Source organism: Sebastes fasciatus, chromosome 11 (assembly GCF_043250625.1).
Source record: "Sebastes fasciatus isolate fSebFas1 chromosome 11, fSebFas1.pri, whole genome shotgun sequence".
In the NCBI taxonomy this organism is placed as follows: domain Eukaryota; kingdom Metazoa; phylum Chordata; class Actinopteri; order Perciformes; family Sebastidae; genus Sebastes; species Sebastes fasciatus.
The window spans coordinates 30,045,003-30,059,201 of NC_133805.1; the positions used below are offsets into that span (position 1 = coordinate 30,045,003).

General features: G+C 41.4%; 1 protein-coding gene across 1 annotated transcript; it reads left to right on the forward strand.

The window, feature by feature from the left end:
* The first annotated feature begins 2,274 nt into the window (after window positions 1-2,274).
* On the forward strand, window positions 2,275-14,003 carry exoc3 (exocyst complex component 3). Its single transcript, XM_074652223.1, has 16 exons — window positions 2,275-2,441; window positions 4,300-4,505; window positions 4,730-4,949; window positions 5,143-5,315; window positions 5,584-5,796; window positions 6,504-6,682; window positions 6,878-6,994; window positions 7,641-7,758; window positions 8,137-8,262; window positions 8,585-8,685; window positions 9,036-9,146; window positions 9,687-9,828; window positions 10,556-10,678; window positions 10,793-10,954; window positions 11,099-11,220; window positions 13,615-14,003. Exons 2-16 carry the CDS (start codon window positions 4,362-4,364, stop codon window positions 13,817-13,819), a joined length of 2,256 nt encoding a protein of 751 aa, XP_074508324.1. The 5' UTR covers window positions 2,275-2,441; window positions 4,300-4,361; the 3' UTR covers window positions 13,820-14,003.
* The last annotated feature ends 196 nt before the right edge of the window (window positions 14,004-14,199 follow it).

Genomic DNA, 14,199 nt, shown 5'->3' on the forward strand with positions numbered 1-14,199 from the left:
GAAGGCAGTTGGTATGTTTAAAGTAAAAAAAACTTTTTACAAAGTATGGCATTTTGACAGTTCTATATTTTCCTATAATGTGTTTTCTGCTAATTCTTGTGGACTCAAAAGACCTGATCTGATGATTGCAGAGACTGATGGAAGTCATTGAGCTTGAGAAGAGCAGCAGTTGGAGGTGAACATGGAGGATGAGGAAGAGGAATAATCATCTCTGATCCACAGCTCTTGTTGAAGGAATTTTCTGCACGGCTGTTGATCAGCTCATGACAGATCTGGACGTCTGTGAAGTCCACCAGGCCCTGAAGAAATACCACAAAGAAAATGTGTTGTGTGAGAACATCATACAGCTCCAAACCTCCATTGAAACATCCCATATTTACATAGAGACGATATCAGACCTTCAAACATTTCAGTTCACACCTCAGATATTATTCTAATATGTTCTCTCACAAAGACACCCCTGTTTTCACTGAATGATTTCTACAGGCGTGATGCATAGACAGACACTGAGACACCATCAATTATCTCATACTGTTTTGCATCACACTGATAGCAGTACCTTAACTACAAAGCCTTGTGTGAGGGAGAAGAGGTCTTTCTGGTAGATGAAGTTCAGCATCACAGTCCCATTTTCCAGAAAATGAAGGTTCATGTTGATGGCTGCGTGTTCTTCCTTCACACAACAGAATACCTGTGGGAAGAAGAAGATGGTGAACATTTAAATGTAAAAGCAGCTTTAATTCTTCAGCCCATGCAGAGAATTATTACACATGTATCTGTTTGTATGTAATCTAAAATGTTAAATTTACCATACTGAGTGTGTCCCTGGCCTCTGCTCTTCCACTGAGGTCTTTACATGGTAATAGGATAGTACCTCCTTGGCATTATCAGTATTCAGATAATCTTCTCACTTCCAATTAAGATGAAAAAAAAGCTCAAATTCTCTGTAAATGTTAAATGTGCTTTAGTCATTAATAAGGATGTATGAAATTAATTTCTGTTCATCTTGGAAATGTTTAAAATGTGTGTCTTACCTTTGCGTCTTCATTGTGTTGTAATCCTCAAACCGGTGTGTTTATTCACACTGACTGTTTATATTTAATATTCTTTCCTTTGAGTTTATGAAACTTGTAGTCATCACATAGCAGCAGGATCAGTATGTGCGTCTCCACATTGAAAGAGGCGTTGTGCGCATTTTACGCAAGTGCCAGCATCTGAACCTTCATTAATGAAGCCTATTTAAATCTCCCGACAGGACAACAGGATCAGTGAGGATATAATGGTAAATGACCTACAGAGATTTCTACACATCACTCAGTTTGACTGTTTAACGCAGATTCCCGGTCGATTTATAGTAAAACATTTGGATCATCGCAGCTGTCCTCGGGATGAGTCCAGCTCCATCAGAGATGTCGGAACATTTTTATTAGAACTAAAAATCCAAATTTACTCTAGAAGGTCAAAAATATTTCTTTCTGTACTTTTAAGGTTAATAATACTTGGAGTTTTTAATGCTGTTGCATAAATGCAAAGTCTCGCAATATTTGCAGCATTGCGTCATTGTGCGCATATTTACCATATCAACCTGTTATCATAATGAAGGTCTTTCTTTGACACAGTTGGGGCCTTCCTCGGGACAGGTCAGGTAATAAAGCAGGACCCATAATTAACATGTTTGGTTTAATGTTTTAGTGCTGCATATTAAACAAATCAGTTAAATTACCACAAAATCACTAAGTTACCATACATGAAAATACGATGTCACATATCTGCTGGGATTTATGAAATTCAAGTAGGTCTACTTCAGAGTTGTACTCGTGGCTCCATCAGAGCAGTCGAGGACATTATAAATAAAAACTCAAACTACATTTCCTCTAAAGGGTCAAAAATATTTCCTTCTGTCCTGTCAAGGTTAATAAAACTTGGAGTTTTTAATGTCGTTGCTAAAATGCAAAGTCTGGTAATAAGGTCAGGTAATAAAGCAGGACCCACATTTAATAGGTTTTATGTTTTAGTGCTGCATATTCACTCTGTGTCCCCCAAGTATAAAGTGAAACATAATACTGAATAGTTATAGAGGAGTCTCTCATTTCTTCATCATTATCATATAATATGTAATGCATTTATTTTTTATTTATTTTATTTATTTTTGTATTATCATTAATAGTATTATTATTTTCATTTTCTTTAGTAGTAAAACTAGTGAGTAGTTAAACTCCAGACCAGCTGGTGGCAGTACTGCACCGTGAAGTTGTTTCAACCTCCATTAAACACCAACGAAGCAGCATCAGCTGGTGGTGGTGGGAGGAGGAGGAGGAGGAGGAGTCGGAGCTCAATGAGGAAGAGGAACCACAACCACAGACAGCTTCATCCCAAATATCAATGTTATAACTGTTGAAATGCATTTCATCCTCCCCACGGTTAGACCCTGAGTGTCTGAGGTAATCCCGTCTCTTGTGGTTTATTATAGAGAGCTAGTTTCAGACGGTGTTAGCGAGCCTCCAGCCGTCTGTTGTTAGCTTAGCTGATGCTACTAGCTGAATCTGTTGAGCTGGGAGATGTTAGTTAATTATCAAGGGTAGCTAATGATTTTATTTGACATTAGCTATACGTCCGAGAGAATAGTTTACCCGGCTGCTGTGTACCAGCTGTCACATTAAGACCTACGCTAACGTTAGCAGGTAAACGGCTAGCTCGCTAGCTGTCATCACAACAGCACCAGCACTGACGTCACTACCAACTAGTACTACTAACCTGACTCCATACTCAGCTACAGTCAAACTAGTGCAGCTGTTCACACAATACAGCTGACAGCTGAATATCTATATATCTAATACATTTATAGAAGGGCAGTCCTTTAATGTTCTCCTGCCATATTTTGTACATTGTCCCGTGTTATCCATGGAGAAAGGGTCGAGGGTCATCGGGAGGGGATTAGTCTGCAGCATGAACCAAATACTGAAGTAGATCGATATATACAAATGTGGCTTTTGCAACCATTGTGCTAATATAAAGGAGTGTAAACAATTCAGTGACCTTAAGACTCATAAGGTGTACGACATCAAAACGTCCATTAACTGTAACACTACTTTTGTTGTGTACCGTTTATCCTGTACCTGTGGTTGTGTTTACATGGGACGGACAAAGAGACGATTGAAAGAAAGATAGAGCCTCTGAGCATAAGTATGCAATCCGAAAAGCTAATTGAATTACGCTATGGCTAAGCACTTTTATGAAGTGCATAATAGCAATCCAGACAGCCTCATGGTTGAAGGCCTAGAAACCATCAAAAATAACTAATCGACTAAAATTGTTACTGCAGAGAGAAACTTTTTACATCCACCAAATTATGTGTCACAATATATCCAGGACTAAACGAGGAAATAGATTTTAGTCCGTTTTTTGTAGTGGCTCTTATGCATGTGGTCTGGTACTGTTGCCATAAATGGTAATATATATTATTACTTATTTACTTTTTTTTGTCTTTTTATCTGTATATTTATGTTTTCTTATTCTATTTTCATTATTTTCTCTGCTTTCTTGACATCCTGTAGAGCCATCTAGTGACCACATTTTGCACTTGTCACCTGAGAGTTTATTGGCCTCTTGCTCAAGTGTTTGCAATCATTAGTTGTCTGTGTACTCACAAAAGGGCAAGCTGTGTGCTGAGGGTTACACCCTGAAGAAGGCTGTTTGTTCCGCTATGCGTGGGTTGTTACCCAATCTGAACATGTACCAGCATTGTTTTTAGCATTTCATCATGAAATAGCCAATTGAATAAGGCTTTTTATTTTGCCAGAAGAGTGCTTTTGACTCCCCCCTTTTATATATATATATATATATATATATAGTTAGATATAGTTTCTACACACACTAGAGGTGTGTTCCACCTGAGAAATATTGCTATATTTATTTTTTAACCTATATATCTTTTCTTACAATTGCCCTGATGCTCAACAGTGAAACTGCTGTTTTCTGTGTTTTTTGTGACGCCATGGTTCACTCGCTGTTAGTTGGTACATCACAACACTGTTATAAACCACTGAAAAGCTGAATCTAGTCATTAACTCGAGATGTGAACATGATATACCAATATTTGTTTTATAGAATGTGCCTTTAAATTTGCCTGGACTCTTGTGCCACATTGTTTCCATAGAGAACAACCTGCTGTGACTTTTTTTTATAGTGCAATGTGATAGGAAAACACGGGAATTATTGCTGAATGTGTTGTATTTGGTTTAAGAAAAGATCAACTTTTTCTTATCTATTGGTGTGACAGTCTGTATTTTTCTCTTTCAGCTCAAGAGTGTTTGCAGGAAGCCTCTGAATACGAGTGGTACTTTATACTGCCGAGCATCGCTATGGAGGAGACGAGTCGGGAGGCGGTTGCCACGGCGGTGCAGCGTGTGGCAGGGATGCTGCAGCGATCGGACCAGCTGGACAAAGTGGAGCAGTACAGAAGAAGAGAGGCGCGCAAAAAGGCCTCTGTGGAGGCCAGACTGAAGGTGATGTGTTAACAGTGTAGTGTCGTTCAGTTTACACTCCTTCATTTTACATCTAGCAACTGTTTTGTCAGTGAGATGTCAGAAAATAGTGAAAAATCACAGGTTTGCTAAGTGTGACACATACTCAGTAAGTAATGAAGCATTGATCATATACCACAATATTATTAATTGACACAAAGCACAATAGAACTAACTGTCTCTTGATGGCCCCTGATGTGCTTCAGGCAGCCATCCAGTCCCAGCTGGATGGCGTTCGCACTGGACTGACCCAGCTGCACAGTGCTCTGCTGGACGTCAAAGACATCCAGGGCTCACTGGCTGACGTGAGTAAAGACTGGAGGCAGAGCATCAACACCATAGAGAACCTGAAAGACGTCAAGGATGCCGTAGTTCAACACAGTCAGCTGGCCTCAGCTGTGGAAAACCTTAAAAACATTTTCTCCGGTAAGCTTAGTTCAATCCGACCTAAAAGATGTCAACAATTGTGCGTCCCACCGCAGACAATATAGTGAAACATCCCAGGCTTTAGACTGGTTTGAGACAACAAGATATCTTTGAAGTTTGACTCGACTCACAGAGAACTTCTCTCCTGTTTTCTCTTGCTCTGTGTGTCTTTGTCACTCGGCTACGTGTACAGTCCCAGAGATTGTGTCAGATACGCAGCAGCTGATCGAGGAGGGGGAGCTGCTGCAGGCCCACAAGAAGCTGATGGAGTTGGAGTGTTCACGGGATGATCTCATGTATGAGCAGTACCGTATGGACAGCAAGAACACTAGTGACATGAACCTCATCTCCATTTACTTCGAAGATGTAAGTTTATGTGATAATTATAAAGTTTTATAACAGTATAATCAGTATAATGTACATTCCCACAGCACTAATTCCATCAGTACAACAACAGGGTCATGTCATACTCACTGTGTGTGCGCACGCGCGTGTCGCACTCAGAGTGAATTAAAGAGCAGCCAAGAAAGCAGTCAAATAAAATGAGTTTTGAAAACCACATATATATATATATAACCACATAGGCCAATGCTTTAAGGCAGTCTGTTCTCAATCTCCTCCTGTTCCCTTCCAGGTTCAGGGGTTGTCAGACGAGTTGGCCAAGCAGCTGTGGATGGTGCTGCAGAGGGCCATGTTAACGGTTCGTCGTGACCCTACCATGCTGGTGTCAGTGGTTCGCATCATTGAGCGGGAGGAGAAGATTGATCGACGTTTGGTCGACCGTAAGAAGCAGACTGGGTTCATTCCACCTGGGCGACCCAAACGGTGGAAGGACAAGATGTTTGAGGTAAGAGGAGTGATGAAGGATCACAGCATACTCTTCAAATACTCAAAAGTTCTTACAAATATTACTTGGACAATTAGAATAAAGTTTATTATCTGAGGTTAGCTACTATCCAGCCCCTAGTTTGTGGACCCTGGTTTTTCTCTTCTTTGACCATTTGTCTTCATCCGAAACATCCTCTTCTTCGTTGTTTGATTCTTCTTCCATGTCCAACCCTTCTTCCCTTTTTATTTTCCAAACCCTCTACCTTCTCTTTTTTCCTTTTCCTTCTTCCTCTTTGCCTTCTAACTCTTCTTGTTCTTCAGCCGACTCTTCTTCCGATTCTTTGTGCTATCCCACACTTATGTTCTTCTGTTTTTCTTCTTTCTCTCTTCCTTCCTCCTTGTAAATCATCACGACGTTTCACACAGCAGTCAGGTCTAGTCTAAAATGACCTATACCCAAACATGGAGGCCATATGGAGGTCGCTTTGAAGGCTGATTCAAAGTAACGTTTTCCGTCAAGAATGAAAGGCCTTGGTCTGACTGTCATGACTGTGTTTGTGGAACATATTATCACCAGTAGGTTTCCTTTTGCCTTACATTTAGATGCTGAGATGTAATTACATGCTGTGAACGCAGGGCACATTATAGGATTCATGGTAGTTTTAGCTGGTAAGAGGTTTTGCTTTTCTGGCTTCTCCTGAAGTCTTTGATCTGCTTCTGTTGCAGGTGTTGGAGGGTACAGTCAGCACCCGCATTGAAGGCACCCAGTCAGTGACGAGAGAGGTTGATAAAATGTGGCTGGTTCGTCTTCTAGAAATAACTAGGAAATATGTCCTGGATGACCTCATCATTGTCAAGAACCTCATGGCGCAGTGCTTCCCCCAGCACTACAACACGTTCAACAGGTAACAGACACTAAATGAAGTAGTTTTCTGTCATCACAGGTCAGTTTGCCTGACCAGTGACGGCCTCCACCTCCAAGCATAGTTGAAGTATAGTTGAAATTGGAAATGGAAGCCACATTCTCATACCATACCATACCATACCATACCATACCATACCATACCATGTTCTCTTACATGTATGTATGTGTGTTTCAGGTTTTTCGGTCTCTACCACAATGCTGTGTCCTGTCGTGTCAAAGAACTGGCCGCTGAGGACTTGGAGGCTAATGAGATCGTATCCATGCTAACCTGGGTCCTCAACACGTATAAGAGGTAAAAACACACACACACACACATACACACACTTTCACCAGCTCTGTCTGTGTACATGGTGTTTATTGTGGGACATTCATCAATTCAAAGACAGAACCTTATCTGTCAATATCGCACAGGTGAAACTTGTGAGGCTCAGTATTGCTGTTAGGGATCATTCTGGCTTGCCCCGACCACGGGGCTTTACATTACTTGTTTGTTCTGGCACCATTTGTGATGAGAGTTTGGTGACCTCTATAAAGTGTTGGATTATAGAGGTTGGGGGGAAAAAATCGATTCACCTATGTGTCATGATTTCCGATTTTGAAATTGAAACTTCAATTCCACAATCGATATACATGTGCTTCATTTGAGTCTAAAGTGTGTAGGATTCGGAAGCACCTAGTGGTGAGGTTTCAGATTGCAACCAACTGAAACTTCTCCCGTGTGTGAAGCTTGTAGGAGAACTACGATGGCCGACATTAAAACACTAATGGTCCTATCTAGAGCCAGCTGTTGTAAGAGTAAGAATAGTAGCTAAGAATAACAGAGCCAGTGCGTAGGGTGTGTGTGTGTGTGTGTGTGTGTGTACGTGTCTACACCAAATTCATGAAGCACCTGCTGATGGAAGTGATTTTAAGTTAATCTGTGCATGTGTATGTTTCAGCGAGGAGATGATGGGCCATCCCGAGCTCCTTTCAGAGTGTGACATCAACCAGCTGGAGTCTCTGCTGCCTCAAGATGTGGTGGACGACCTGCTCAGCAAATATGTCCAGACTTTTACAGTATGCACCACACACACATTCACAGGAATAGTAATGCATGTCCCGTTCAAGTTATTTAGCCTGTAGCCTGCCTTTATTTCATTTGGACCTGCTGTTGGAATCAACACATAATCAAATTGTGAGTGCTGCACTGAAAATAGACCTGACATCCAATCATAGTAACTAATTACGAAAAAAAAGACCAACACCGTGTCTTGTCCTGCCTCCCTGTCTGTCACACCTCCTCCCCCATCCCTGCACCTTCCCCCTGCACAGAGCATATAAATATTCACTTTATAAAAATGCCAACGTGTCATAATTAATAAGAAACAATGTTACAAAGCATCTTTTTGTTCAGTGTGGATCCCGACTCTCTGTTTTGACTGTCCATATTTTCAGTCTAATATAACAGGCTGGCTGCGGAAGGCCCTGGAAACAGACAAGAAGGACTGGCAGAAAGAAACAGAGCCTGAGGCTGACCAAGACGGATACTACCAGACCACACTGCCCGCCATTGTCTTTCAGGTAACACACCCATCAACTATTCCTGACCCTGAATAGCAATGAGAAGATATAGACGATGAGTTAACAGATTTTCAGTGGGCTGAAGGTGCAGCATGTGATCCAAACTGTAAATGAGTATTTGTGAATCTCAATTTGAATATGTTTGCAAACATTTAGCCATTATGACTTATTATGTATTGAAAGAAGTGAAGGGTTATGGATACTTCCCAAAGCCACTGCACAGTATGTTTGCTTCCTGGTCCTTTTAAATGAAACATCTTATCTCACTCATTCTCTCTCTCTTTTCCTTATTTTAATGTATCTCCACTCTACTCTCCATCAGATGTTTGAGCAGAACCTGCAAGTCGCTGCGCAGATTGACGGGGATTTCAAAGAGCAAGTTCTGAAGCTCTGCCTGAAACAGATGAACACTTTCCTCATCAGGTATTTTCTTTTCATACTTTCCGATTTTCTTTCTGACGTGATAGAGATCTCTTAAACCTATCCTTTTAAGGATAGGATAGATTTATAAGGATTAATTTAAGGTCAAATGAACAATATCTTAATTTAACATAGTATTAAAATCTGTGTAATTTTCCATGGTTGTGTGCACTTCTAATTTTCAGACCTCATGTGTTCTCTGTTGTGTTCTCTGTTCAAAAAGTTACCCTTTAAATATTGGTTATACGCAAACAGAGATCAAGTAACAAAGTACAGCAGTCCTTCTAACAGTGACTGTGTAAACCTAACCTGTGTGTGTGTGTGTGTGTGTGTGTGTGTTTTGTTGTGTGTAGGTACAGAGAGGAGGCAATGACCTACAAAGAGGAGCACCTGAGAGACAGACAGCTGCCTCAGTGTTACGTACAGTACATGATCGCCATCATTAACAACTGCCAGACATTCAAGTAAGATTTCATTTTATACATGATTAACTAGTGTTTACACTTTCAGTCAATGATAACTTTGGTCATAATGGGATAATGGGATAATGTCAAGGTGGTTGGCAGACAGGGGAAGGCCAACCAACTTCTCATGTAGAAGTGCAGTGGTGAGTGTTGTAACTGGCACCAGTTGAGGGCAGAATGGTAAATAGAATCCAGTGGTCTCAGGAATTAACTCATTGAATAAATTATCTTGTAATAATGATTGATTAAATGTCCACACTCCTGGGCCTCTGACAGAATCATCAATTATCAGGTGAAGAGTAATAAGTGAGGGGTGTAAGTGCACAACTCACCAATATCTTTGGTTAATATCTTGGAGCAGAGTGAGAAGGAAATGTAGAAATAGTCCGTTAAGTAAACCATTTTGGAATAGGCGAAAATGACCGTACATGAAACCTGCCTTGGCGGAGGTCTGCGCTCTCCGAGAGTACTTCTAGTTTGATATGGAACACTTTGGGCTCCATATTGTAATGCATGACAGATGTCCCATGTGTTCCTCAGAGAGTCCATCAACAGTCTGAAGAGGAAGTACTCGCAGTCGTCAGAGCCCACTGTCAGTGATGCTGCCATAGAGAGTACACTCAACGAGGTGGCCAAGGAGGGATGTCAGTTCTTACTGGATGAAGTCTTCCTAGACCTCGAAGTAAGTAGGAAATATTGTTGTTGTTATGCCAGGATCAGACTACATGATATTTTTGACGGTGACGATTGTCACTATGTCCCATTAGACGATTGAGAGTCATAAATTCTTGTCGTGACTTGGCCGCGACACAAAACAGACTACACGTCGGTCCCCTGTTCCGACAATACACACTCTCCCGGCACCGCCGTCTTTATATACGGGCTTACCGGGGCTCGAGCCCCCGGGCCCGACCATGTAGAGGGGCCCAGGAGGCTCCGGGGGAAAACAATAAAAATATGATTCACAGGGAGAAGCGTCTTGAGTGCGTTCACACCTGTACTTAGAGCTGTCCACTTGTGATCGTATCACTGAGGACGCGTGTTAATACCAGGTCTGAACAGTACCATAGCTCATTTCGCGGCTGCTGGTTACAGCTTCATCCCACAGTACTTTCAGAAATTCTTGTCCCCATTAGTCACATAGACATGTAAACATGGGAAAATAGGGTCCAGGTTGAAAAAATACCAAAGTTACCTTTTAACACCACAGAATAAATTATCCAATAAGAATATTTTAGCTTTTTGTAAACATTTGCTACAAAGCAAAAACACATTTTCTTGAAACTACAAAAAAAACTTAACTAACTGATGCATAAATGAACTTAAAATAGATCAATTGCCAAATTAAGGAAAATTCTACTGATTAACAAAATGCTCCAATCCATTTAATTGCTTTTTATATTGACCAGCATCACCTGAATGAGCTGATGACCAGGAAGTGGGTGACAGGCTCTCATGCTGTGGACACCATCTGTGTGACAGTGGAGGACTACTTCAATGACTTCAACAAGATCAAGAAACCCTTCAATCAGGTAGGACGGGAGCACTGTGCTCTTAGCAGGCTATCTCCACAACATCTGTCTATCTATCTAGTGTGTGTCATATTAGCTATGAGTGTTGTGATATGTTGGCTGTGGTGTGTACAGGAGATGACCAGCGAGGCCCTGCGCAGGGTGGTGGTGGAGTACATCAAAGCAGTGATGCAGAAGAGGATCACTTTTAAAAACGCTGATGAGAGGAGGGAGGGAGCTGAGAGGATGATCAAGGAGGCCGACCAGTTCAAGTTCCTCTTCAGGAAACTGGCTGCTGTGAGTTGACGTATAATGATTTCTCTATACGGAACACAGTACACAGCGTAGACTAAACATTGTGTAACAGTTGGCGTGGTAATGACAGGAAAGCCCCGTAAGGTTGGAGGGACATGCCTAACTTTATCTGGTTGTTGGGTGTAGGGTGAAGACACAGACCGGCTTTGTGGTGCCATCGCCGCCATCGCTGAGGTGTTCAAGCTGACTGACCCGACGCTGCTGTTCCTGGAGGTCACCACTCTGGTGTCCAAATATCCTGACATCAGGTACACACACACACACACACACACACACACACACACACACACACACACAGGTGTATGATATTCAACTAGGGCTGACAATCTATTACAATATTTAATCATGATTAATCGCATGATTGTCCGTAGTAAATCGTGATTAATCGCACATCTGTTCAAAATCGACCTTAAAGGGAGATTTGTCAAGTATTTAATACTCTAAACAAAACAATGACAAATATTGTCAGAAACCCTCACAGGTACTGCATTTAGCATAAAAAATATGCTCAAATCATAACATGGCAAACTGCAGCCCAACAGGCAACAACAGCTGTCGGTGTGCTGACTTGACTATGACTTGCCCCAAACTGCATGTGATGATCATAAAGTGGGCATGTCTGTAAAGGGGAGACTCGTGGGTACTCATAGAACCCATTTTCATTCACATATCTGGAGGTCAGAGGTCAAGGGACCCCTTTGGAAATGGCCATGACAGTTTTTCCTCGTCAAAATGTAGTGTAAGTGGGCGCCTGGGTTAGCTCAGTTGGTAGAGCAGGCGTCCATGTATCAAGGCTTGGTCCTGACCGCGGCGGCCCGGGTTCGAATCCGGCCTGTGGCCCTTTCCGCATCCACTCTCTCTCTCTCTCCCCCCTTTCAAGACTCTATCCACTGTCCTCAATAAAAATGGAAAAATGCCCCCAAAAAAATAACTTTAAAAAAAAAAAAATATAGTGTAAGTTTGAAGCGTTATTTAGCCTCCTTCACGACAAGCTAGTATGACATGATTTCTTCCATAAGATGATGATTCTTTAGGTTTTCTAGTTTCATATGATACCAGTATCTTCACTCTAGCTTTAAAACTGAGCCCGCTACAACCTGAAAATCACAAGTTGCGTTAATGGGTTTAAGAAATTAGCAGCGTTTAAACGAATAACTATATTCAACTTATCAAGCCTACAGTGCATCGACTTTTTTTTTTTTTTTACATTTAACATTGGATCATGGTATAATAAGGTTTTTATTGACACTGATCAGTAGAAAAAATACTGTGGTTGTATAAAAACATAAACTGTTACAGACTGCTGGGATTGAGGTTTGGACTCTGAGACGTTAACATTGTTGATTTGAAGTCATTCCTCCGTCCCAGTAACCCCCTGGAGGAGAACGCAAACGTCACATCAGTGTTGCGCTCGCTTAACAAGAGAGTTCATGCCACAATGAAACGACTGTCTATACCGGTTCCATCTGGTCCGAGCATTTCAAAGCGTCGAGCAGCAAAGGAGCAGCCACACTTTCTGTGCAGTTTGTAGTTTTCCTGTTTCCCCCTCGTAATCCGACAGGCTCTGAGAAAGTTTTAAAGAAAACTTTATTTGTATACCACTAAATAAATAAACAGCAATAAAGGAGAAAACATGCTATCAGATGAAATAAAATCAAAGAACAAGGTCAGATAATAAGAAAATAAGGATTATATGATAAAAGGTTGATAATTAAAATGATAAAATAAAATCCTTAAATAATATCATAATGTAGTAAAGTATGTAGGAGACAGCTGCAGAGATTAAAATGACAGCAAATCTGTTGCGTGAGACATGCAAGTAAAAAAAAACGTCTGACACGAGGGGTGCAGTACCATGACAGAAGTCCAGAGCCGGGTTTCCACCAATAATTTCTGCCGAACTTTACTTTCAATGTCAAACAAAGAGATCAGCTCTCCCCTCGTCCTAAAGTGGTCCTAAATTGAAACTAGAGTACTTCCATGTTTATGAATGAAGCGGTACAGTTAAGGCAGCGGTGCTGTGTGTTTGTGTTTCATTAATCAGCGACGGTCATCCCTGCAAACTCCACTCCGAAAGTTCTGGTACTTTCAGAAAGTACTTCCCCCCCGATCAGGGCCTTTTTGTGGAGTAAAATGTCCCCAGAACTTAATTTAGACCCTGGTTCCTGCAGTCCAAATGCAGTGAGTTCCTCAAAAGGTTCCTACTCCTGGGGTAAAGTTCCTGCTGTCGAAATGGTGCTCAGCATGCACAGCAAAGAGTATAGAAGCACAGAGACCTCAGCTGCTGCCGCTATTTTGGACTGAAAACGCTTATTATATTTATTATATTTTATTGTTTAACACAGGTCATTTCGGTAGAATATGACAATAGAAGAGAAATAATTTTGTTTTACTTTTGTACGTCACTTTTTACGCGGACGTTTTACTGGCTTTCAGTCCAAAATGGCGGAAGCGTAGCTCCGCTGCTGGGCGCTGATGTTGAACAATTGACTTTCACATCTTGGCAATATACGCTCTTTAAACATACTATTGATTACACCCAATCTTCTAAGTGACTGGGATGAGTTTCTTCATAAATGTTCTACTGTGTCCTCTGGGTGATGCCTCATTGTTTGAGCGCTAACACTGAAGTGTCTCCACAGGGAGGAACACATCCAGGCGTTGCTGGCAGTGCGAGGTGATGCCAGCAGGGAAATGCGCCAGATGATCATCGGGACTCTCAGCGAGAACAAAGTCTCCTACTCTGGTCTCACACAGCCCATCTTCAAAGACATCGCTGTGCCCACCATGACCATGACGACCATGAATACCATGACCTCTATGGCAACTGCAAAGCTCCTCAAATAAAGCCAATAACCATGACACTCTCTCCACTTTCAGACACAGTAACATAAGCAGACCTCTTCTTCCAGACTCATTTTGAATTGTTTAATGCAGCTAGTTGTGTTTTCTGTCTCCACCCTTTATTTGCTGTTTTTATTGTCACCCTGATCACGTCTGCTTCAACAAAATAATAAAATTAGAGTTGTAATAATGTGTGATATGACTACTAATTCCTACTTTCACTTATTTTTTTCCCTTTTCCTGCTGCTTCTCCACCACTACTGTACTTTGACCTCTGTGCAGGTGTCAAAGTTTACTTCCAAACAAGTTCCTCTTTATTTGTTGGCGCTCACACTGAGTTAGTGAACACAAAGCCAATAAAAGCCAGAAGGATGCATTACATG